Source organism: Episyrphus balteatus, chromosome 1 (assembly GCF_945859705.1).
Source record: "Episyrphus balteatus chromosome 1, idEpiBalt1.1, whole genome shotgun sequence".
NCBI classification, from domain to species: domain Eukaryota; kingdom Metazoa; phylum Arthropoda; class Insecta; order Diptera; family Syrphidae; genus Episyrphus; species Episyrphus balteatus.
In genome coordinates, this window is record NC_079134.1 from 145,620,233 (window position 1) to 145,646,361 (window position 26,129).

General features: G+C 31.4%; 2 protein-coding genes across 2 annotated transcripts in view; one reads left to right on the forward strand and one right to left on the reverse strand.

Moving 5' to 3' along the window:
• Positions 1-26,129, reverse strand: part of LOC129907356 (proteasome inhibitor PI31 subunit) — a 313,952-nt gene that overhangs the window by 6,747 nt on the left and 281,076 nt on the right. The window lies entirely within an intron of this gene.
• LOC129907329 (E3 ubiquitin-protein ligase SHPRH) lies at positions 635-9,836 on the forward strand. The gene is made up of 15 exons (XM_055983472.1): positions 635-820; positions 885-2,051; positions 2,113-2,480; positions 2,545-2,722; positions 4,633-4,732; positions 4,813-5,154; positions 5,211-5,421; positions 5,486-5,666; positions 5,736-5,836; positions 5,900-6,031; positions 8,626-8,778; positions 8,846-8,964; positions 9,028-9,268; positions 9,332-9,492; positions 9,557-9,836. The coding sequence occupies exons 1-15, from the start codon at positions 685-687 to the stop codon at positions 9,702-9,704; spliced, it is 3,738 nt and encodes a 1,245-aa protein (XP_055839447.1). The 5' UTR covers positions 635-684; the 3' UTR covers positions 9,705-9,836.

Here is a 26,129-nt window from a genome sequence, read left to right on the forward strand (position 1 = left end):
TTTTTATTCTATTAAAGCCTGGTACGCTGCTCGCGCTAAATTTTAGCTCCCATACAAATTATCGAAAATTTTTAGCCGAGATAAAATGGATCCCTTACAAGTTATCGATAACTTGTATGGGAATTTTATCTCAGCTAAATTTTAGCGCGAGCAGCGTACCAGGCTTAAGCATTTAATAGCTGCGTTCCTTTGGAAATATTTATCTACTGCTTAGTACTTAAAACTACTTTGAACTACTTTTGCTATACTGAAAAAGTAGTTCAAAGCAGCTTTAAGTACTAAGCAGTAGATAAATATTTCCAAAGGAACGCAGCTATTCTATAAAGATAAAATTCCCATACAAGTTATCGATAATTTGTATGGGATCCATGCTCGGCTAAAATTTTTCGATAATTTGTATGGGAGCTAAAATTTATCTCGAACTGTGTACCAGGCTTAAAATTAAAAATTTTAAAAAATATAAACGATAGTTTTTTTTTTTTATCCGCAGATCTAGATTTCAGAAAAAATGATAAAAAAAAAAAAACTAAAAATCTGTAAATATGAACATCGTCTTAATAAATAACCTTCTCTCTCAACACATCCCGAAAAGTCAACAAACAAAAAATATTCAAATCAAACAGTTCCCTTTCACTCACACTCAAATAATATTTTATTTTTTGTTTATATCGCGTTTCTTGAACAATGTCCGTAAAATGTTTATGCAAAATTGGTATTTTGAAAACAAATCAAGAAACCGACGACGACAATTCATTTACACTTACTCATAATGATAAATTATATGAACCTATTAATAATTGGTATTCAAATTGTATTCCAGGTAAGCTTAAAAGTCAAGAAAAACACATTCTCACTTTCAATACAAAATGCCTCTTATTTTTCAGATGTTTCCAAACATCGTGATTTTTGTATAGTAGCTTTAAAAGAAAACGATTCAGAGTACTTGACAATATTTCGTGATGGTACTCGACATCCTGGTCGAAATAGAAATTCTCGCGAGAACATACTTTCTTTATGCTTTCCAGATTTTCAATCGTTTTTTTGTGTTGCGCCTGTTGAAGGTGAAAGTACACAAAACGAAAAAACGACTATGATAAATGATGTCACAGCTAAACTTTATAGTCAGTTAAAATCTGCTCATCTTGCAGATGATTCAAAGCTCGCTGACAGTCGATTATCAAAAATCGACCGGCTACAGCCTGAGTTGAGGATATACCAACTCAAATCAGTCGAATGGCTACTCCGTCGAGAGCAAGAGCCGGCGACCTTGAATCATTTTTATAAAAAGTTGACCTCAAGAGAAGGTCCTGAATGCTATGTGAACTTATTGAATCTTGACATTGACGATGAATTACCACAAAACATTGACATTCCATCGGGTGGTATTTTAGCTGAAGAAATGGGCTTGGGGAAGACAGTAGAAATAATATCCCTGATTCTATTAAATCAGAGAGTCTTAAAAACAGAACAAATTAAAGAACCGGAAAAAAAGAAACCACGTTTAGAAAAGAGTAAAGACAAAAAGTTGTTATGTGTTTGTTTGTCAACTCAAATGAAAGGCATTATAGCATGCTCCAAATGTTGCCTTTATCAACACCAAAAATGTGTTCGTTCTTATATTGACTTTCCACTTTCCGACCAAGACGATGAATATATCTGCCCCAAGTGCTGGGAGCAGGAAGGAACTATTGTTCAAACTGCTGCAACTGTTATTGTCTCTCCTAGCACAATCAAGTTGCAATGGCTTTCTGAAATTAACAAACACACTGATCCACCTTTGAAAGTTCTTCTTTATGAAGGTGTTTCAAAGCATAAAATCAGCCCTAAAGAACTTGCTAGTTATGATGTTGTTTTAACTGATTATACTATCCTTCGGCAAGAGATTCATTTTACTGCATCGAATGAGATACAGATGAGTTTTAGAAAGGAAAGACGAAGAATGAGAGTTAATTCTCCATTGGTCTTAGTTGATTGGTGGAGGGTGTGTTTGGATGAAGCACAGATGGAATCGACGACATCAAATGCTTCGAAGACTGTTAAACAATTGCCAGGTAAATAATACTGAAAATTTTTTAAATTGTTTTTGAAAATACTTCGGTTCTTTTTCCATAGCAATCCATCGTTGGGCAGTAACGGGTACTCCTATTCAAACTTCCCTAGACGATCTTATAACTTTACTAGACTTTATTGGCTTTCAAGAAGCCAGTGCATCATGGAAAATCTTAACAGGTCAATTCAATCGTGGTTATAGCGAGAATATGATAAAGATGCTACAAAAAGTTATGTGGAGAACTAGTAAAATGGACGTTGTTGACGAACTGAGAATACCACCTCAATCAGAGGTATTGCATTTTGTTGAATTGAATGATGTAGAAAAGCTATTCTATTCGGATGAACATGCTGATTGTTTGAGTGCGTTTTATGATAAAATTAAAGGATTTGCAGATTTGCAAGGTGTAACGAATAGAGATTTGAAAATGGTAAGAAATGACAAGAGTTTAAGTATAAAAATAATAATTTTTGATTTTTATTTATTTTTGTTAGATATTACAACCAATGTTGAAACTTCGTCAGGATTGTTCCATTCCGGTGCTATGTTCGAAATCGGAAAATAATGTTGTGAAGAAATTTCTTCAGCCACATGAATTGTTGGAACACATGAAGACAACTAATGAACTTGAATGTAAATCACAATTGCGATCGATGGCATCAATTTATAATGGTATGATCACTTCAAATAATTTGTATAATGCAAAATTTGGTAAATGAGTCACTTTATTAATCACATACAATTGGCTTTGAAAAACCTCTATCTTTCGATGGCAATGTGATGTTAAAGAACTGAATGGGTTCTAAAAAAGATTTTGCCACCTTAAAAGAGAAACGATCAGGATATTGATAGTATATTTTGTAGATTTTTATTTTGACGCTAGATGGCGCCCCAAGATGATTGTCTCATTTGAAATGGGTATATTTTGACTTATGAGGTCATTTTTTTCGATATAGCTTTAAATGAAAAAAGTTTGATGAAGTTCTTGTCTACATTAAACACAGTTTTCAAAAAGTTATAAACCATCTTTCTAGGACCAGAGTCAGGACATGCATGTTTTTTTGGGTTTCTTTTTCATGCTTTTTAATATGCTTGTTTTAATAGAACCAAAAAAAAAACATGCATGTCTTAACTAAACCTCTGGCCCTAAAAAGATGGTTTATAAATTTTTGAAAACGGTGTTTAATGTAGAAAAGAACCTCATCAAACAAATATCTAAAAAAATTACCCTAATAAGTCAAAATATACCTATTTCAAATGAGAACAAAATTTAACCCTTGTGAGCGCCATCTAGCGTCAAAATAAAAATGTACCTTTAAACTTCGCCTTCATCATCTTAAGGCTTATAATATTGAAGTGTGACATTTTTGAAAAGGATAAAATCACTTTTTAATTTTTAAAAACTAAGTATGCAGTTATATTCTCCACATTCTAACCCTAATATTAACCAGCTAAATTTAAATTAAAACAGCACATTGATTCCACCAATCGAGCTCAGAAAACCGGTAAAAAGTGAAAACTTTTCATTGAAAAGCGTATGAAAAATAACAATTTTGCTCTTATTTGTTTCAATTTTTTGAGAAATGATAAAAGGTGGTTTTATGCTCTTTTGAAAAGTTACTCTCAATAATCTTTTCTAGTTCAGAGTTTTGAAATGGAGACTTATGGATTTTTTAGAATTTTGGGTTGACAAAATTTTAAAATACCGGGTTTTGAAAACGAACCCGTTCACTCTTGTAATACATTTGAAGTTCAAAAATGTTCAAAAACATCTTAAAATGTAGTTAAAATAAGTTTGATGACAATCACCTACTTATCTTGAAACCCATTGCGGATTTGCTCATATAAACGGTTTTCCAATTGGGATCTAATAATTTGGACTTTCACTTTGAACGCACCCTTAAAACAATGACCGACCTGTAAACCAGCAGTACGCTTTGGTGCAATGGTTAGTGCTATAGATTATTACACCAAAGATCTGGATTCAAATTCTTTCCTCCACCTCTTAAAAAAATTGTTTCAGCGGTACTGACTCTTCTTGCGAAGAATTAACAAAGCTTCCTCGAGGATTATTGTCATGAAAAAGTGCATATCCGGTTAGGCCTTCGAACATTTCGGTAAATTGTAGGCCCCTACCATTCTTACTTTCTTGTTTTTAGTCACTAAGCCTTGCTCTTTCATGGGGTGTCGGCTCACAAAATTATCAATAAAAACAATATTTTCATGGCCATGTTCACGAGCGAAGAACTTTTAGAAATACACAATTCAATTTTATTGCCAAGTCGGTTATGGCACTTAAAATAGTTGTTCATAGTGAACAGATTAGAGCCTAAATTGTTCACTGTTTCATACTCCGCTTTAAGTTCAACAGCGGGTTGACTAGTTTTTCTAAATTTTGCGAACAGATCTTGGCCTAAAACCCATGATAATAACTGATAATAACTTAAACATTAAAGCTTCCTTGGAGTGACTAATTTCATTACGAATTTTCGAGAATTGTTTTAGAAAAAACTTATAAAAATACACAGTCAAATTAACTATTTAAATTCGGAGATAATAATGAATACCGACTATTTTTAAAGGAATGGCCGCATTGTATTTTCTCCAAAAAAACTACAAAGATGCAATTACTTACTACGAACGTGTTATGGATCTGTCTAAAAAGTACAATGGGACTATAAGGTATGAATTAATTCTTTTTTCTATTTTTCACCTATTTTTTTTCCGCTTTTTAATTTATTCGTTTAAACCAAATTTTACAGCGTTGATAGTTTACTTCAAATCCATGCTCTCTACAATGCAATTCAAGCATATCGTACTATCAGTTCAACAGACAGTCCCATAATCAACGAATATGAAATTCAATGCAATAAACTAGAATGGAAGTATTTAGAACCATATGCGGCAACACTTCTATCAGCCGAAAAAGGATACATTTCTGCTTCCAATGCATTAACTAAATGCCATGAAGATATGTCAGGCGAGTTTTCTGAAGTATGGGAAGGTGTTTTACAAGCATTTGAAGATGCAAATAGAGATGAACAGCTTCTCAATAAAATAAATGACGAAGTGTTTTTGTTACATAGTAGTAGTCTATATGAAAGGTATACATATATTCTGGTCTAAATTGATTTTTACTTAAAATTGATTCTTTTTTAAGATTTCGAATGCTCAATTCTGTTCTAATGGTACTTGAGACTTGGTACAAAAAGATTTTAAAAGCTCGAAGAGAACTTGAAACTACATTTGGTAGATTTGATTTTTTCATTCAGAATGTTCGACCTAGAAATGATGTTCCAATAGCACAATGGCGAATGATGAATGCATTTATTCATAGTGTTTACGATTGTCATTTAAGTAATTTTCGAAAGGTTAGAAAAGAAACATTAGAAAAGTATATACATATGTTATTTTGAAAACTTTTCTTTGTTGTAGGTCGGAACTGCCAAAAAACCCGATGAGAATAAAAAGGAAAAGAAGAAACTTTGTCAGTTGTGTGAGGCAGAAAAACAATTACAAACTTTGGAGTGTTTGATATTTGACAAGACGCTAGATGAGAAAACAAGTAACGCTGAAGGAACATGGAATCCAGCAATGCAGGAAACTGCGATGAAAGGTCTTAAAGATAAAATAAGAACGAATCAAAAACATTTTTTTAACGAAAAAGATACATAATTTTTTTTAGCTATTTTTTCGGCTGTTAAGTCAAATGTCGATATGAAAGAGTTAGTTCGAGAATGTGAATTACAACTTGAAGCTATTGCTTTGATGAAGATAGAATACAAGGTATGTTAAAATGGAGCAAATTATTTTTGAGATGTGTATGTAAAATGAGTTTTTTTGTTGCAGGAACTCGTTAAACTTTGGATTGAGATTGAATATTCCGTAAAGGCGTATGATGAAATGGACATGTGTAAAATGCGAATATCACTTGCTGATCCGGACGAGGAGAAAACTAATTATAGTATTTACGATTATGAGGTTTGTTAAAGTAAATTTCATTTCTAAATTATTCTTGGATTTTTTTCAAAAATCATTCAGGGGAGAGTACGAACATTTTGACACCAAAAATTGATAATGGTTATTTGTAGAGAGGTTCAATACAGCCATTTTTTCTATTAAGGTTTTCTATATCGCACCGTTTAGGCGGGAGGGCAATTATTTAATATATGGCTTGAAATAGTAAATGATTTAAAAACTACAGCAACACTTATATTTTTGAATAATGGCTTTTTCAAAATCCAGAATCTTACAATTAATCTAATTTGAAAACCAAATAATTTTAAACAATTCAAACAAGTACAAAATCTTGCTGCCCAATATTACTGTCATTAACGAAAAAATCGATCTTTAAACATGGTTTTTAAATTTTGTTTCGAATATTTTCGCAAGTAAAAGTGTACAAGTGTCTTAAATAAAAGGTTTTAATCTAAAACACGGCATCCAAAACTTTTTAAAAATCTAATTTTTTTTAATTCCTTTTTTGATTGAAAAATAGGCTATTTTTACTTGCGATATAATATGTAGGTACTATACTATACATATCGTCGGTGAAACCAGAAAAGTGTGTAACTCCAAATTTTCTGAAAATTAGGTTTGAATGCCATCTGTTAGACAAACCTAATATCTACCGTTCCTTGAACTCAGAATCCCCTTAATGTTCATAGTTTTTATTTTATTAGCAAATTAGAAAATGAAAACTCATACAAATGCTTTCAAAACGATTTTGTTTTTTTGCTCTCCTATAAAATTTGCTAAAATGGAGTTACACACTTTTCTGGTTTCACCGACGATATGTATGTTTGTACATATGTATCAAGTTATGCATTCGTAAAAAAAAAGTTGAGATAACAATTTTCAATGATATTACGATGATAGAGAATGTGAAAAAAGTGGGTCTCGAAAGTCCGTCTGTCTATCATTCTGTCAGGATATCTGTCGGTCTGTACTCTGTATAAGGAGCTACAGCCCAAACGAATGGAACATTCTACTTTAAACTTGGTATGTAGCAGTTTTTGGATCCTGTACAGAGGGGTTTTTGGAATTAATTTTTTGGACTAAAAATAACGGTACCTGTCGTATACCAACTTTGAAAAAGTTTAATTTTATCAAAAACGGTTCATACGATTTTGATTAAAAAATTTAAGTATTAGTCCTAAGGCAAGATTTATCTTTTCATAAAAAAAGCTTTTTTTTTTCAAAAATCTTTATTAACGGTACCTCCCATCTGTAGAACTGAATGAAATTGAAATGGGACCACACTGCAGGCACCAGCTTTCTCAATAAAAACCGTATTATCAAAATTGGTTTACTCAACCCAATGTTATGATGTAAACATAAAACAAAAAAAAAAAAAATACAGACGAATTGAAAGCCTCCTCCTTTTCGGTAAAAATGCATCTTTATAAAAGAAATTAAACTGCAAATTTTTTTTGGAGCTCCATTTCATTTAAAGAGTTGTTTTTTTTTTTTCATTTGAAGAACGAATTTTATATTTTTTTTTTTATTTATTTTTATTTTCATATAAATTTACCGAATTTGTATAAATAAGTCTTAAAACTTTTAGCAATATGAATTGTAAGAGCAAGTACGTGCGACCCAGTCGTGCGTTTAAAAAAATAACAATTTTCTGAAAAAATTTGTAAAAAACATAAAAAAAAGTAAGTTCAAACCAAAAAATCGTACTTGGCATTTTTCTCACTTTTTTGAGGTTATAAAAAAGGATTTGAGTTAAAATTCTAGATCTTTTTTGACACCCACCTAGCTGTTCCCCCAATTTGTAAACCATTTATCCTAAATTTTCTCGCTATGCTGCTAATAATTTTTTTTTTCAAAAATGTTTGTATCGGTCTGTTACTATACATTAGGGTGTGTCAAAATGCTAAACTATGAAATTTTCAAGTGTAATAGCTTTTAAAAGTTGCATTGCTTAAATTAATTTCTGCGTTCACAATTTTCATTTTTTTTAACTAGGCCGTTTGGATAATATATTAAATATTTTTAGGCTTTCTCGTGAAAGTTAATTCAAAGAAAAAACTTTTAAGCTTATATTTGTTGAAACTGAACACTTAGTAAAGAAGCTGCGAAAAAATAACCGAAGGAAAAAAAATCATTTTTTCATATAAAATCGTTTTTTTCTTAGAAACTTCAACCGACTTGTTTACATTATATTAAACCATAGACCCTAATACAACTTTTGACCACTATTACTTTGCAAAATTAGGGTACTTTTTTTCGGCCATACAAAAGTGACACCCTACTATACATTGACCTTTCTGGGTCTTGCCGAATTGATCCCAATCGCTTAGTGTGGTCAAAAGTTGTATTAGGGTCTACCCTAATACAACTTTTGACCACTATTACTTTGCAAATTTAGGGTACTTTTTTTCGGCCATACAAAAGTGACACACCCTACTATACATTGACCTTTCTGGGTCTTGCCGAATTGATCCCAATCGTTTAGTTCTCAACCTCAACATGCAATTATGCAATGCAAGTGCTATTCCCGTTTCACCTGTTCAACTTTTCCTAAAAGAAAATATACCATTATTAAAAATTATATTTTGTCCAAACAGATCGAAGGCGTTCTTGAAGAATCTAAAATCAACTTTGATGTAGCACAAAAAGAATTTGTATTAAAAAATGCTCGTCTGAAATACATTCAACATTTAGAAGGAAATACAGATCCTGGTGCGTGTCCTATATGTCGTTCTGAAGGACAATTTAAGGTAAATTTTTTGGTTGAACATATTAAATCCCTTCAATTCAAACATAAATCTTTTACTTTCCTTATAGTATGTTGTTCTTGAATGTGGTCATCATTTATGTTTCTATTGTTTTAAAACAATAAAGCAACGAAATAAATTTGCCAAACTAACGTGTTCAATATGCAGAAATCAACAAAAATATGAAAAGTAAAAATAATAACCCAACTAAGCAGTATAACACATTAATAAAAATTAACTTACATCTTTTAGCATTTATTATGTTACTCGAAAGACAATCAATAAAGAAGGATTCGAAATTAAAGGAGATTTCTCATCGAAAATTCAAAAAATTATTCTAGAAGTTATCAAGCTTAAGTCAGAGGATGAAAACGTTAAAATAATAATGTTTTCTCAATGGGCACCGATATTGAAAGCCATCGGAGAAGCTTTAAATGAAAATGATATTAATTTTAGAATAAACAAATCCCCACAATGTGTGGAGCAGTTTAAGGTAATAAATGGTTATTCCTATTTTTTAAGACCAAGAATAACAAATTTTTGTTTTGTCGTTTAGAATGAAAAACTTGAGATCACTTGTTTATTAATGCTGCTGCATAATCGAGCACAAGGTCTGAATTTAACTGAAGCAACTCATGTCTTTTTAGTTGAACCAATTTTAAATGTTGGTGAAGAACTTCAAGCTATTGGCAGGGTTCATCGAATTGGACAGACAAAGTAAATCAATTGTTTAAATTTTTTTCTAATAAAATAACATAATAAAAATATTTTTTTTTTTCAGACCAACTTTTGTTCATCGTTTTATTGTACAAAATACAATCGAGGAAAATATTTATAAAACCCTTTCCGAAGATAAAACCAAGAAATCAATAGATCTCACAATTGAAAATATTAAACAATTATTCGAAATGCATTCGTATAATTCATAGAAATAATAAAATTTTTGTTTTGTTTAGAAACCAATTTTGCTATTATTTTGTCTATTTATTAATAAAATTAATAAAAAAAAATAATTTTAAATTTGTACTTGAAAACGAAGTATACAAATAAAAGGAAACAGATTTAAAAAATAATAACGGTTATAATTGAATTTTCAAATTTTATGCCACTTAAGATAAAGTTTGAAAGAAAATCAGCGAAACACAAAAATGTTTGCAGATTTACAGAATTTTAAAATAAAGCGAAATAAAACGGCGAATCAAAATTGATCATTTTATAAACATTGGCCAAAGAACTCAAAATTCGAATGTGTCCCGAACGTGTCCCAAACAACGTGTCCCGAGTGTGTCCCGAACGTGACCCGAACCTGACCCCAACGTGTGCCGAAATTCTTTTTTCTCAGAATATATAGCCAAGAATCACCTCTTATATTTTCATTTAATTATTACGGGCTACTCTGTCTATAAAAATTGTGTTCCTATCACTCTATGAATATAATCACTAACCTAATTTTACTTGTTTCCAAACAATTGGTTTCATTCAAGTGTGTTCCGAAAATTCCGTTTGCCGACAGAAATGAAAAATATCTTCAAAATTAAGTGAGCGTTTCCAATTTAAATCGTTCTACTACTTTCAATACCCACTTTTCAAAAAAATTTACTTTAAAAAATTACTAAATCCATTGTTACTCATATATCACTTTCAACCAAACAACATGCAACATGAAGGTAGCCATTATTTTGTTATGTCTAAAATAAGGAGACCAGCTTCCATTATAAATCACAATAAGTACCTGCAATTCATTTGAACCCAGTAAAGAGTGTGAATCGGACGGACATCATCGTTGTGGCTGTATGTAGATATACCTTACAAGTAATTGCGAGTAAAATATATTTAGAGGAAGTATTGCTGCTTTTATGCTCATAACAAGGTGTAATGGTGATTTCTTTAACGAACGACCAAAGTCCAAATGGAGTTGCTCCGCTCCATCATCACCTTGTATATGGCCATGGCCAACTATATCTTTCACACCAACCAACAACCAACGTTATCGTAGTGGAGCCAGTGGAGTCCTGGTCTTGCATATCCTATAGAGTTAATCACTGGCAATTAAAGTGAGAGTTTAATGTATTCCCCTCTTAACCAGTTAGCAAGCATCCTAGTAATGCGGTAATACATCTTCAGGATTGCTTCTAATTTACAGAAGCTTCCTCCATACGCAATATTGGTCATTGGTCTAGCACTTTTCTCATCTTTTGCTGAGTTGTTGTGCATTGAAGAAAAAAGTTAATAAATAAATTAGAATGCCACGACTTGTAAGTTGGTAGGAATGATGCATGACAGAAACCAAACGATTATAAATTTTGAAAAGGCTTAAACATGCAGAATGCAATTTTGTGTATTTTTTTATGAAAATTGATTTGAATTGTTTTCATGTAGGTACCTATTCACGAAATAACGAATTCATACATTCACGAATTTAAGCATTCACGTATTCACGAATTCCCGCCCTCAATAATTCATTCACTTTTTCACGCATTCAGGTATTCATGCATTCACTCATTAACCCTTTCATTTATTCAAGCTTTAACCTATTCACCCAATCTTCATTCAAGTGTTCTCGCATTCAATCAGCCCTATCGGGAGTTTCATGTGGAAAGTTTTCCACCCGGAATATTTTTGTTCGCCCGGAATTTTTATTAAGTTATCGTGAGTTTCATACGAACGGAATTTACATTTTCCGCTAAACTTGTTTTCTTGTTCGGAACCAAAATTTAAGTGAGACGAGAGCTGTCGACTATACCGAGCGTGAACAACTTTTCGCCCCGAACTCACAATAGGGGAAAAGTGAAATAAAATCTTTCCGGGTGGAATCTTGTTCACTTGAAACTCCCGATAGGACTGAATGATTCAGGCACTATCAGATGCACGCATTTACGTCATTTTGCATTTATACGTGCTAGAAATTAAAAGTAAGAAAAAACAATTAACAGCCATTTTCTCCCATGGGAAAATCAAACAAGTCTTTGTTTCTCGGTTCCGAGGGCTCGTCAAACATCCACTCACTCCACCAATTCGATTCGACGCAAATACGCCGAATGAGGGTAGATCGGTCTCATGAGCACGTTATGCATAACTAATTGAGCTGTTAGCTGAATCCGTCGACACACGTTACGAATGCGACGAATTCTTTATGTTGGTCTCTTGATTCTCAATGTAATTCTGGATTCTGGTAGAAACTAATAACTTTAATCTACTACAATTTACCGTATTGGTCGTCACTTCTAAACACGTAACGCGTTAGTAAGTTTTGGAATACCCCTGTTCCTCTGAAGGTTGCAAAGTACTACAAGTAATTTTATAGAGATTTTCAATAACGCATCTTCAAAGAAATCAATACAAAGCACATTTCCTCGATTAGGAAAAGTATAAGTAGTTCTAGTATTAATGTACTAAATCATCTACATACTTATGGAAACATACGAAAAATTTAATTTAAACTCATAAGTAGTTTACCACTTCCAAAGGAATGGGGCTAATGGTAGTATTAGAAATCTAGTACTAAAAACTATGCGTTCCTACGTATCTATTATAGCAGAAGATCATTATGTTTGATTGAAGTACTTGATCTCCTAATCATCTACTCATGAGTAGTCTACCAAATTCAAAGAAACAACCAATATCCTATAACAGAGTAGTTGATGATCTATAGTAGGTACATTTACTATTACTGGAATTGCATTGATTTCGTTGAAAATTTGTTCCATTGTAAAGTGATAGTTAAGTACTCATGAGTAGTTCTAGTTCACTACCCTCAAAGACACAAGGCTTATTGTCAAATTTTTTGGAGGTTGTAGTCTTCTCTTGAGTAGAAGTAGAATTTGTAATACAATTAACACAATATCTTCAGCTCGAGTAGATAGGATAAGCAGTAGTAGAGTTCTACTAATGAGTAGTCTACCACTTTCAAATGAACGCAGCCAGCAAAGTAGGTATTCATGAGTAGTTTACCACTTCTAAAGGTGCTTAGATGATAATTAGATCTAGTACTATAATCTACAAATGGTGGATTATATAGAAATGCGAACTTATATTAGTAGTAGATTTCTGCAAATCTGAAGTCTATCATTTATAAAGGAAGGCAGCTAATTTAGGTCGAAGATCTATAGCCCTATTCCATTGGAGGTGGCAGTTTACTCATGAGTAGAAATCTAGTACAACAACTACACTTTATTCCTATCATGTGTTGTTGTATTACTAGATCTATAAATCATCTACTCATAAGTAAACTAAATTACCACCTACAATGGAACCGGGCTAATTTAGTATAAATCTAAGTAGTAGATCTATGTAGTAGATCTATGAAGTTCCTTCAAGAAATTTACTTAGAACACGGAAGCATGAACCTCACAGCCAAAGTTATATAGAAAGGGCATACAAATCAAGCCCTCCTCTATACCAATAATTTCTTCTCTAATTTCATCAATCTAATCATCCAAAAGCAATCACAATCACAGTGCAACAAGTTCTGAGTACATATCGTTAGAAAAAATCAAGAAAATTGACGATGTTATGATTGAAATTACCTGCTAAGAGGATTTCGAACAATCTCAATGAGCACCTTTTTGTGTGTTTTCATGTACAAAATCACTACTTTAACAAACTCCAAGACAAGCGATTGAAGAAGATATGCCAATTCAGCAAGATTTAAATATATTTTACGTTCAATATAGAATAGAAATATATAGAAGACCTTCTTATTCTTTAGTCATATAAAAATCGAATGCAATATAAATGATTTTCGGGATAAAATTGTCCACAATTACCGCGATGATTGGAGTAGAATTTCACATCAGAGATCATTTCCTGGTTGTGACGGGAGAAGACGCTACTGATGCAACTCCTCCATTGGATTGATCGGTCGTCGTCGGTATTAAATTGCCTCCATGACGATTGCCACTCACCCTCCACGCGGTTATATCTACTTTCAGAGATAGACAGAGTAGGTGCATATGTACTTACTGGCAAAAACGTAACATCTATTGATCTTTGAAAGAAAAAGAAGAAGTCCGTCCATATCGAAAGCCGTCCCGTCATCATAGTTTTCTATAGTCATCGTCTTTGATTCGATTCGAGACACAGGGTGACTTTGTCAGTTCTTTTTCAGCAGCGAAGACACGTCAAAGAAGTCGTCGTCTTGGTAGTTCGTCGCTTCTGGTGAAACATAGTTCATGAAAAGGCACTAAATTTCTTCTTCCTCCCACCCGCAATCGGCATCAGTTTTCTTCTATCTCCAAGAATATTGTACTAGCTCAGGATACTAACTATATTCAAACGTGATTTCTGTAATTCACTTTACCTTCGTTGGATTAGTCTTGGGTCGTCTTTGGTTATGGTCACAGTATTGGATTGGAAATATATGTGCCTCTGGAACGGTGGTAAGTCATAGAGCTTACCGCTGCTGCTGCCGGCAAAACTACGATGACTTCAACGACGACGAGACGATAGATCAATGTGAATATAGTTGGATTAGATAGACATTGAAAATGGACAAACAGAGAGTCAGAGAAGTGAAATTGAAATTTCCGCGTTCCCAATTTGTTATGATTAGATTCGAGATCCCTTTGTGGCTATGTAGCGTTCTTATTGGATTTACTCTTTGGGTTGTTGTATAGGCATTTAGATATTGGCTATATGAAACTTATATCGACTACTATTGCCATTTTAGATGTACATTGGTACTTGTCTTGAGGCGTAAATTGGATGTTGAGGTAATAAAGATGATTTATTGATTTGATGTACTAATCTGCCTTATGCTAATTGGCCAAATTTAAAATTTATTTTACTAACACACAGTAAAATTGTCAGCAGGACACTCGGAAAAAGTGTCTGGTAGAAGGTTAAGGGAAAAATCTTACTCGTGAATCCCTTAAGATGTTAAGAACTGCATTGGCCCGATTACCCCAAAAGTTGGAAGGTAGGGATACGAACCCGTGAAGGATTTCCGTAAAAAAAAAACCTACATATGTACAGAAAAATTAACATTGGCACTTCTACTAGCCGAGCCTTTACAGGAACACTGTCAAAAGGACATCAACATTTTTTTTTTGCTCACAAGTGTTCTAACAATTCAACACTTCACCTTTTCTTTGTGGTTTTACATAAAAAATAATAAATTAATTAAAAACATTATTGCTTTTACGTTTTAGCATGTCAAAATCGTTTTTATTTTATCATTAAAAAGGAGACGACACGTTGAGTTTTTGGTTTCATTTTTTTGTATCGATTTTCAAAGTTTAAATTTTAAGGGTCACTGTGGTGTATGTGTAATATATTTTTACAGTTTTGCAACATATGTAAAATGTTACATTTTTACTGGTTTTCACAATAGCTAGTGAAAATTTTTCAAAGATCTTTTAGATACTTATCGCAAACAGTTCTTTAACTTTTCACTTCCTTTAAAAATTTAATACAAAATCGTTTTAGTAACCTTAAAATTAAAAATGAATAAAATTTTAGAAAAAAATAAAAAAACATTTTTGGATTTAAAAATCTGGATTTTTTTCAAATCTTGTTCTTCAGTGTCGGTTTTTGAAAATTTTGAAAACTTTTGCATTATAAAAAATAATTTTTTTATAAACGGCGGCTGCAACAATTTTCAAAATTTGAATCTTAAAATTCTTTGTTGAAAAGTAAATGTAAAAACATGCTTCTTTTAAAGATTCAAACCATTAAATAGAGGTTTTGGATAATGTAAAAACAATTTTTTTTAATTTGTCTGATAACATAATAAGTTCATTTTTTCCCAAATATTTTTTTTTTTTTGAAATTTCTCATGTATGTACAGTTTTTCATCTTCTGAAAATACGAAAACTGAAAGTAAAGGGTTCAAAATATATGGAAAGATTTCACGCGGTGGCAACATTTTTACTGTTAAATACATGACTTTTTACCAGTTTTAAATTATTTTGGCAGCAGTCTTGACACGCACGCCCTTTTGTAATACATCTATAAAAAGGTAAGGAATTACTCTATCTACACTGAGGGAAAAAATATGAACTACTTTGATTTATGTGACTTTAAGATACGAAACCATAAAAAATTAACCTTTTTTCCACTTTGATTTTAAAATGTTCATCTTCAAACGCAAAGTCATTCCGAATAATAGTTAAATCAATGTGGTTTTCATTGATTTTATGTTGTTTTATGGTGTATATCTTAAAATTCAATAAAATTGAACTCAGAGTTCAAAAGTTATAGCCAGGCAGCGTTTTTAAATATTGAATATATGACATTTTACCAGTTTTAAATTTATTTGACAGCCATCATGACACGCAAGCCTTTACTTTAAGTTATATACAGGGTGTCCCACAGTCACCGCCCCAAACGAAAACCATGGATTCCTGAGGTCATTTTAAGTCGAAAAACTTAAGAGGTAATTTTCTCGTATTCGTCCCGTTTTCGAGTTACCACGGTTTTTATGATTTTTGTTCTCTTTTTTTACAACCAATCAAGAATTTATTACAGTTTTAGTTTGTCTGAAAACTTTTTTTTCTGCGGACAACCGTTTCTCCACAATTTTGCATCAAACACAATTTTCTTCGTTTTTTAAGTTGTTTTTTACACTTTCATATCATTTAAGTCAAAAAAACACGTTAATGAGTATTAATTTTTTGTGCTTTTTATTAAAGCCCAGTTTAGTTTCATAAAAAAAATAAGTTTTATTTCATAAAAAAGGCTACTGAAATTAATTAAAAAAAAATAATCAAACTGAGTGAATTAAAAAAAAAATAATTTTTAAATACAAAATTTATTTAAATGAATTAAAACTTTTTCTGAGCTTTATTTATTTGTTCTTTTCTTAACCACAATAGCTCAGAAAAAGTTTTAATTCATGTAAATTAATTTTTTATTTAAAATTTTTTTTTTTTTTAATTCACTCAGTTTGTTTATTTTTTTTTTAATTACTTTCAGTAGCCTTTTTTATGAAATAAAACTTATTTTTTTTATGAAAATAAACTGGGCTTTAATAAAAAGCACAAAAAATTAATACTCATTAACGTGTTTTTTTTGACTTAAATGATATGAAAATGTAAAAAACAACTTAAAAAACGAAGAAAATTGTGTTTGATGCAAAATTGTGGAGAAACGGTTGTCCGCAGAAAAAAAAGTTTTCAGACAAACTAAAACTGTAATAAATTCTTGATTGGTTGTAAAAAAAAATTTTCAAATCAAACGTAGTTTGGCAAAGATAAAGCCAGATAAGGGAAAAGAGAACAAAAATCATAAAAACCGTGGTAACTCGAAAACGGGACGAAAACGAGAAAATTACCTCTTAAGTTTTTCGACTTAAAATGACCTCAGGAATCCATGGTTTTCGTTTGGGGCGGTGACTGTGGGACACCCTGTATAAATAAAAAGGTAAAGATTTACTCTATCTACTGCTATATTATTCATTAAAATCAGAAGCAGGGTTCAAAAGCTATAGCTAGATAAAAACAAAATTTTTACCAAAAAAAGTTCGTTTATTTCAGAAAAGACATAAGTCCAGCGAATATAAAGGCTTAAAAACCCACTAAGACTTTAAAAAAAGTTTATATTTTTAAGTTTTTTAAATGCATTAGGCTAGATTATAACTCGGCATTGTTATCCAAAAAAAATTTTTTTTCGATTTTCGGTCGGACCACCCGCTAAATTTGTTCTATTTATAATATATCAATAACGTTGTGAAATTTCAGTTCGTTATCTTAAGCGCAAGAGGGTTACAGTTCAATTTTTAGGTTTTGTACATATGTAATCTTGAGTTTTTTAAAAATCTTTTTGGAAAAGCAAATACTTTATTTAAGTCTTACTTGTGTTTATAAACCATATAAAATATTTCTTTTCAAAAAAAAAGCGATAATTAATAATAATAAATAATAAGCAAAATGTGCAAATAAAACGTCTGTGTTACTACCTGTTGACGGAATTTACTTGGAAGTGGATATTTTTTCAGAATAAGTACAACACCCGACAAACAATTTTGGTTCTATAAAGCTTTACAGGTGCAATTGTTGCTTCTGTAAAGCATTATAGAAGCAAAATTGTTAGTAGGGGGGCAACCACAACTTTCAAGCAATTTTTAACTTAAAAAAAAAAAAATTCCCAAAAAGTACAATCCAGGTATCGAATTTATTTTTGTACATAAATCAAAAGTATGAATTAACATTCTTTGCAAGGCAGCCTGGCTTATATTTAGCAATTCTATGAGGATAACAAAACTTAAACTTCTTCATCCTGGCACATGATATATCACAAAAATGTACATAGAATATGTAGGGGAAGTGGGGGCCAGACCGCCCCTTTAGTGTTTAACCGTCTTAAAAACCAATAAAGAAACATCTTTTAATTAAAATAAAGTGTTTATTCATTAACTTTAATGTTTTCGGTAGGAAATCTCATCATTAAAAAAAATTAAAAATACGGAACAAAAGATAATAAGTTTTGAAAAAAACATCTAACAAAAAACCGTCTTGCCCCCACAAGACCGCCCTATCAACTTCTGTTGATAATAAAACCGTTTCTATCTTAAAATTTGGAATCTTTTTGCAATAATCACAAACGTATGCTATATTTTCATCGGTTCCCAACTTTTATTACAAAAAAAAGAAAAAGTTAAGACTTTTAAATATTTCATTTAAAAAAGTACAAATTTCTTTTCACAACAAAACATGACGATTTGATGAAAAATCACAAAATTTACTACAACTTTTCGGGATTTCAACCAAACTTGCTTATACTTACAGACATATTCGATCTTACCAGAAGCCATTTATTTTATATTAAAAGTGCTGCCAATTTAATATTTTTTTTCATACAACATAGTACAAAAACCGTCTTGCCCCCATAGGCGGTCTTGCCCCCCACTTCCCCTATATAACAAAAAATTTTCAAAATTAGAAAAAGTAAAGAAAAATGGTATAAAAAGCTTTTTTTTCAAAATTGAATTTTTTTTTTAACTTTTAATTTTCCTTGGTTTATCTTAAATTTAAATGATATTTTTCAATAAAATTATCAAATACACTCAAAAGAATTTGATTTTGCTCATAGAAAAGTTACAAGAAGTAAGTCATTTAGACCTGTAGAAATATGGTGTTTTATTTCATCTCAAAAGTTCAAACCCTCACAACAGAAAAACTGCTTAATGAATAAGTCTGAAACTTTGCATACTAATTACAGGTATATGAAGCTTCAATAATTAAGCCTCAGTTTAATCTTATCACCCATAGAAATAAAATAGCGGTAAATTTTCTAAAAAAACCGTAAAAATGCCTATTTCTAAATTAAACTAAAAAATAAGAAAACATTTTGTTTAACAAAGTAAATTTAATTCCTTTGTAGAGAATTGAATGAAGTTTTTAAATGTGTCCTTGAATGTTCTGTACAGTGATCCGTTGTTGAGATATTGATAGTCAAAGTCAAAAGTATGGTTTTTGGTTTGATGACTTATATTGCAGTTTAAAAAAATCGTAGAAGTTTGAAATAAAATGAATCTTAAAGCCAAATAAATAGCCTTTCTAAAAATAATAATCATTTTATCAGAAAAAATTTTCCCACTTTCTTAAACAGTAAAACCGAACAAAAATTGGAAAATTTTGGTTTTTGAACAGTTCTAACAATTTAGCTATTTTACCGTTAGAAAGAAAATATTTTAACATTTAATCCTGAAACTAGAAGAATAGAGCTTTCGAATGCTTTTTATTTTGTCATGATGCGATCATTTTTTACTGAGATACAGCCTATCAAAAATCACTAAAGAAATCACGATTTTTTTTTGTTCCCTTAATTTTTTGGGCTAGTGTATTTTAACAAAATACTGGTTTTAATTTAAAATTTTGGAAATGTGTGTTCAAAAATATAAACTCATAAAGGTCCTAGAAAAAATGTAACTTTATGTTACTAGGTCCAACTTACTAGCTTTTAGCTACATATTGTTAATGCCCGATTGTATATTTAAAAGAAGATGACCACAAGGAGGGATATTCCTAGGTTTAAAAATTGTTGAAATTGGGTGTTCATATTCTTTCTTTAACCAACTATATATACTAGACTGATTCAAAAAAAATTTTTTTTTCTTTTGTTCAAAGCATTGTTGAAAATATTGTTGGAAATGACGAAAAAAAAATACTGTAAAAGTTTCAGCCCTTAATGTTAACATTTAGTACCGCCGCATCGCAATTTTCTATTTCCCATACGATTTGTATGGGAAAGATTGTGTATTTGTGTTTAGAATTTTGTATCTTTTTAATGGTTCATCAAAAAGGCTAGATTTAATCATTTTCTTGTATAAAATTGAACGCTCTACAAGATTGCATTTATGAAATTAAAAAAAAACGGACGCGAAAAATTAATTAAAATAATTTTTAGTTGAAAAAATGAATAATTCGAATTTATTGAAAAAGTCAAATATGATAGTTTTAGGGGTTTGTGAGTTATATAAAAGGGTCTGTGAAACCAAAACACAACATAGAATACAAATATTCGAAAATTTTGCCAAATTTTTTGGTAAACATAATAATTTCGTCAAAAAATCGGAAAAAAATGAGAAAAAATTACTTTTTATATTTTAAAGTTGAATAACTTCGAAACGCGGGGGTAAATCAAAAAAATTAATAAGAGCTTTTTTGTAGAGACAATTTTATAAAAGAAAATGATTTTGTCAAGCCTTTTGGATGAACCATTAAAAAGATACAAAATTCTAAACACAAATACACAATCTTTCCCATACAAATCGTATGGGAAATAGAAAATTGCGATGCGGCGGTACTAAATGTTAACATTAAGGGCTGAAACTTTTACAGTATTTTTTTTTCGTCATTTCCAACAATATTTTCAACAATGCTTTGAACAAAAATAAAATAATTTTTTTTTGAATCAGTCTAATATATACCCACATTCATGCCATATCAACTGAAAACTCAAATAACCCTCTCGGCTTGGGGTCAAGACCAAACACCTTGACTTCTCATGGCCCTTTGCATTTATCTGTGTCCAGCTTATTGATATAAATTACCTCATATACGACTTGGCAAGATCAGTAATGAATTTAGCCAATTTGAAATGTTCCAATGAAAAATGACATCCACTCTAGTCCCATGGAAGTCAAGTCTGGCAAGTCTCACCAGAGAGAATCATTAAAAATTTCCGGCCTTGTACCATTGAAAAATGCACTGTGTACTGTGTGTGTGTAAAGAGTTGGCCTCTGGATTTGCCTGTGCAACAAGATCTTAATATTAATTCCCTCCATTTTACGTGCCAATAAGTGCCATCATTTGTTTCTACTCCATACGAAATGACATTAAACCATTTTTGTGACTTTCACAGTTGCTCTCTTGTGTGTTCAAGGTGACTCTTGGACTTGGTGTAACTTGCAAAAAAAATCACCTCATCATCAGCTTTATACATTTATACCAAAACTAAGTGCAAAAGAATTATGTTTTATTCCAATGCCGATGGCCAAGAATAGATGGAGTCTCGCGCTCTCTTATCTTGGGACTTGCGAAGCACGAATGCAAGTTTTACACTCAATGATACATCAGGGAACATTACTATATACTCTGACTCTGATACGAAAAGACACAAAAATTCTATTTCTCAAGACCAAGATCAGCAGCAGCAGCAGCAATTCTATGAGAAAGGCAATAAGTGTTTGTGTCCATATTTCCACACTATATAGGTTCTACACTTTATGGAACGACCTTATCGCCATATGCAATCTGGTTTGCTAGAGTATATATATATTCCCTTTGTCTTTGGGATGACTACGCGCGCGCGCTCGCGAAACCGAATCCGATGTTGACGGTGGGATACATATAGCTTGTAAGTTTGGTTGTGCAATGTGCATCTGCTTTCTGTGTCTTTGGGTATCAATTGAAGTGCCAGATACTAAATAATGCCATTTATAATCCTTTTTAACTTAAGTACCTTGCCATCAATCAAGTGGTCCTTCTTGCAAAAGAATGGTATAGTCAGTCTTTGTGCAATGCGCAAGGCACCTTGGTGATTTGCAAGTGTGGCGAATTGCTTTTTCTTAAATGGAATGAGTGGGGAAAATTATATTAGTTTTTTTAAGACCTTTGTGTGGGCTGACAGGATATGAACATCATAGGCAAATTGATGATTTCAAGTGAGATTGTGCATATGGCACGTGTAATTTGTTAAGCATTCAGTGTATTTTAGTAGATATTTATAAAATTGAAGAATTCCAGAAGGTTCCGAAAAGTAAGTCAAAACATTGAATTTAAGTCACTAGTCATAGGTGGTATCAATGGAATCACATATTTGAGTTTAATTCCGTTTTATGTTCTTGAAAGTTTACTTCAGAATAGAGATATACGGGAAGTCTTAGAGTAAATTATTTTTTTTGTAAAAGTATTTAGTAAGTATCACAACATAATATATTTTCTTATGTGTAGTCTTTAATTTTTTTTTTCATGAAATAAATAAATATATATCCTAAAGATTTTTTAAAAAAATGTTTCTGTTGTTAAACTCACTTAAAGTGTTACATTTTACTAGTATTTTATGACATTTAAGAAAAAAATAGTACACATACACCACAGTGACCGTTTAAGTTTGAACTTTAAACACTAACAACAAAATGGAACCAAACACTCAACGATTTATTTTAATGATTTAAAATAAATCTTCAAACCAATAATCTCAGTTTTTAATTTCGATACACATGAGTCCACTTAGGAAAAAAACATCAAAAAATCAACGAAAACCACTTTTATTTACCAAAATATTTTTCGTAATGATTTTGTGTCGAAGATGATATTTTTTTAAATCAAAGTAGAGCAACGCTAATTTTTATTTAAAATTGTTTCAAGTTTTAAAAAAGTGCATATTAAAAAAAAGGCAGTCATTGGGATCGGTCCTTCATTCTTTGGGTTACTAGTCGAATGCTTTACCAGCAGACCATCTCACTATTGTAAATTCCTCTGACAAATTGCAATTTCCTTAGATTTTTGTATAAATATTTTTCAAAGTTGTTTCCACTTTAGCTAAAATATTTTGTATGTATGTAAGTATTTTCAACATTGATAAAATAGCTGTGTTTTGTTTTCCTTCTGATCCAGATCAAATCATTCTATTTATTTGCGAAACAAAAACCTGCTTTTGTTGTAAAGCTAATAAAAACAATGATCTGATCTGGGTCTTGAGGAAAATAAAACACAGCTAGTATTACATTTTAAGGTGCGTTTTTTTTCCTCAGTGTCAGTGTGCTATAGGGGCAAGTTCAGCATTCGTAGTAAAATCAAATTCATAATAACAATCATGACATATAGAGAATGTGAAAAAAGTGGCCCCCGCAGCAGACCTGTGCTTTAGATTTTGAATTCTTTTTAACTTGGCAATTAAGGAAGCTTGGCGATTACCTAGTGTTAAAATTGAATTTCCTTAGAACCAAAATTAGCGGACATAACAAATATGGAAAACATTTGTATTATTCTCAATTTTTTTTTTAAAAGGGGTTTTTGTATTTTCTTGAAACTTTTGATTTTGATATGTCGAGTTGTAATTTCTTAAAAATGCCAATATCAAACAATTTTTGAAAAATGTTTAAAAGTTTTTAAAAATAATTAAAAAAGAGGGATCGAAATTAATGGTACCGTTCATATTAACAAAACGAAAAATTGTTACTTTTATCAAAAACGGCTCTAAGGATTTAAAATAACATTTTTGCTGTTGCAAATAAGCCTGGACTTTAAGTAAAATTTTCGAAAAACCGATTCTTGGATGTTTTAAAAAAATTAAACAATTTTTCTTTAAAAAATCAATTCTTGAAAACGGACTCATGAATTTTTATGAAACTTTAGTTTTATGTGTCCATTAATTATTTATTTTGAATGGCATATCTACCAAATTTTTTTTAGAAAATGAAAAAAAAAAAAAATAATACATATGTATGTATATTGTATATGCATATAAAATTATTAAAAAACAGGAATTTCTGTAAGGAATCAATGGGATACTTTGTTTGGAGACCAAAAACTTTTTGAACTATGTTTTCGCATTATAAAAAAACTGTCTTTAAATTCGCTACTGTAGGAGCAAATAGTGGCACACAGTCGTTCATTTTATTTATTTTAAAAAACCGACAGGAAAAAGTGCAGTTTTGAACTCATAGGTTGAATTGTGTTTTTTTTTTAGAAAATACATAAACGATAAACGTTTTTAAAATATTTTTGTTTAACAATATTTAGTTAAAATTTTCTTCAAAGACATGAAAAACATTTATAAATCATAAATTTTTTATTAATTTTAGTTATCAGACTATATCTTATTCTTTTCCTTCTAAAATGTAATCTTGTTCGCTGTGATTTTTCAAGAAAAAAAAAAAATAAAGATAGTTTTAAGTACCTACTTGTAAACAAAATGTGTGAGGTTTAAACGGCAAAACTTAAACTTCTAATGTGAAAGCCTTTAAAAAGGCAATTATTTTAAGTTGTTTTTGTTGAATTTAAAAAAATCTGATTTTTTTTTCATAAAATGTGTATTTTTCAGTGGCTTCCCAATCTTGAATTAATTTATAAGACTAATTTACAAACATCGTGAAATGTACGCAGTGATTTGAAAAAAAAAAAATCCCATAATCACCAATCATATTGCACACTTAAAAGTTCCCTTCATCACATATGTCCATTAACTCGTTCTTTATATCTCCTCAAACAAAAATATTGTAATTCCACGCAAACCACTGTTATAATCGAATACCATTAACCTAGTACGCCTTCCTCATATAAGCTTTCAACTTTATTGAAAAAATCCGTTTATCTAAAAAAAAAAAACAAAAAAATCTGATATTTTAAAACCTTTAACCCACAAAACCGAAACCAAAAAAAACCAAAACAACCAAACAATTTTAAATTGCTAACCCACATCATCAGTCATCATCTCACAGGCAGATGTTCCTCGTGACCTTTATAAATGCATCCACTTGCCGATCCCACCTGACCAAGTCGCGATTGTTAGCAGCAGTGCTGGGCTGTGTGCAAACAATCAGCACCTTTGCACTCCCGTATACGATATCACATCATGGACTTAATGTCATCACACACAGAGTCCGCCACAACCAAAATTAACTCCAAACTAACCATCAAATCAAAAGAGAATATTATGATCCCATCAACCGGAGTTGACCGGCTTCCATGAGAGACCTCCTTGTTGATGTTCAAGTTGTACCCAGGTAAACTAAGGTAACCAAGCAGAGGTTCCATGGTTTATTGTCGGATAACAATGTAACCGCAGTGGCAGCACCAGCTCCTCGTCTCTGACATCGATTGGACTCTCATCACGCGAATCGACAACAATCATGATGGCGACGAAGACGATGACGACGATGACTATGATGACGAAGACAGAAATCGATAGAAAGCTTTATCTTCATTCTGGGCCCAAGCCGGACTGAAACCGTGTTCTACACACAAATTGTTAACATTAAAATGATGATATAATAGACGAAGGGAAAGATCATGGCCTGAATTATTTATACATTGCGTTTTGCGTTGGAAGACACAGAGCAGCGAGCGGTGCGAGTTGGGTTGTATGTTTGCAACTTACATGCAATTACTTACCAATATCAATTATACCGAAATGGCCCGGTCCCGGTCCCGGTCGGTCCCCGCATAGAAGATATCGATACCCAGAAATGAAGAAAACTTGATATCGAACATCGATTCTCCTATTGCAGATTACCCATCAATCATGGCCAAACATCGACGACGAAGACGTTTGCCACTGATGACGACGGCGACGTATTCCCGCATTTTTCGAAGTGAGGTTTTGTAACTTCGCCGCCGCACTGCCGCACGGTTGTCCAAAATGACTTATCTCGTTGCAAAAATCATAACTTTTGAACGGATTGAGGTAGCGGTACAATTTTTTTTTTTACTTGAAGGACATTTCTAGGGCTGTTATACCAATGAATTTCAATAAAATTATTTCACAGGGTGTTTCGGAATCATCGGCCAAAAACAGATTTTCTTTAAAAAAAAAGTTTAAATTAAAATTGGTATGCCATTTTGTAGAAATCACTAATCCACATTTAAAAACAAAATTTCAAAAAAATACAATGTCCCGTTTTCGAAAATTTTATTTTTCAAAAAAAAATTTCAAAATTTTTTTAAAAATCCAAAATTTATTTTTTTTTTAATTTTATTTTTGGCTTATATTTGAGTTATATAAGTGCTTCTTCACAAAAAGTTTCGTTGAAATCGAATAAGCCGTATCGGAGAATATCGGATTTGAAAAAAAACGGTTTTATGGCAGGTACCGTAAAAAATCCATTCGGTTCCATGCATTAAGCCGAATAGGGTATGTGTACCAATCAATTGTTGATCCAAAATAAAAATATTTAGCTGCGCATGCTT

What these genes read in the sequence shown, in the direction of transcription:
- LOC129907329 (XM_055983472.1), top strand. Translation starts at nt 685, where the DNA reads ATGTCCGTAAAATGTTTATGCAAAATTGGTATTTTGAAAACAAATCAA. An exon ending in ATTTAAGTAATTTTCGAAAG is followed by an intron (nt 5,422 to 5,485) that starts GTTAGAAAAGAA and finishes TCTTTGTTGTAG; the next exon opens with GTCGGAACTGCCAAAAAACC. An exon ending in ATAGTATTTACGATTATGAG is followed by an intron (nt 6,032 to 8,625) that starts GTTTGTTAAAGT and finishes TTGTCCAAACAG; the next exon opens with ATCGAAGGCGTTCTTGAAGA.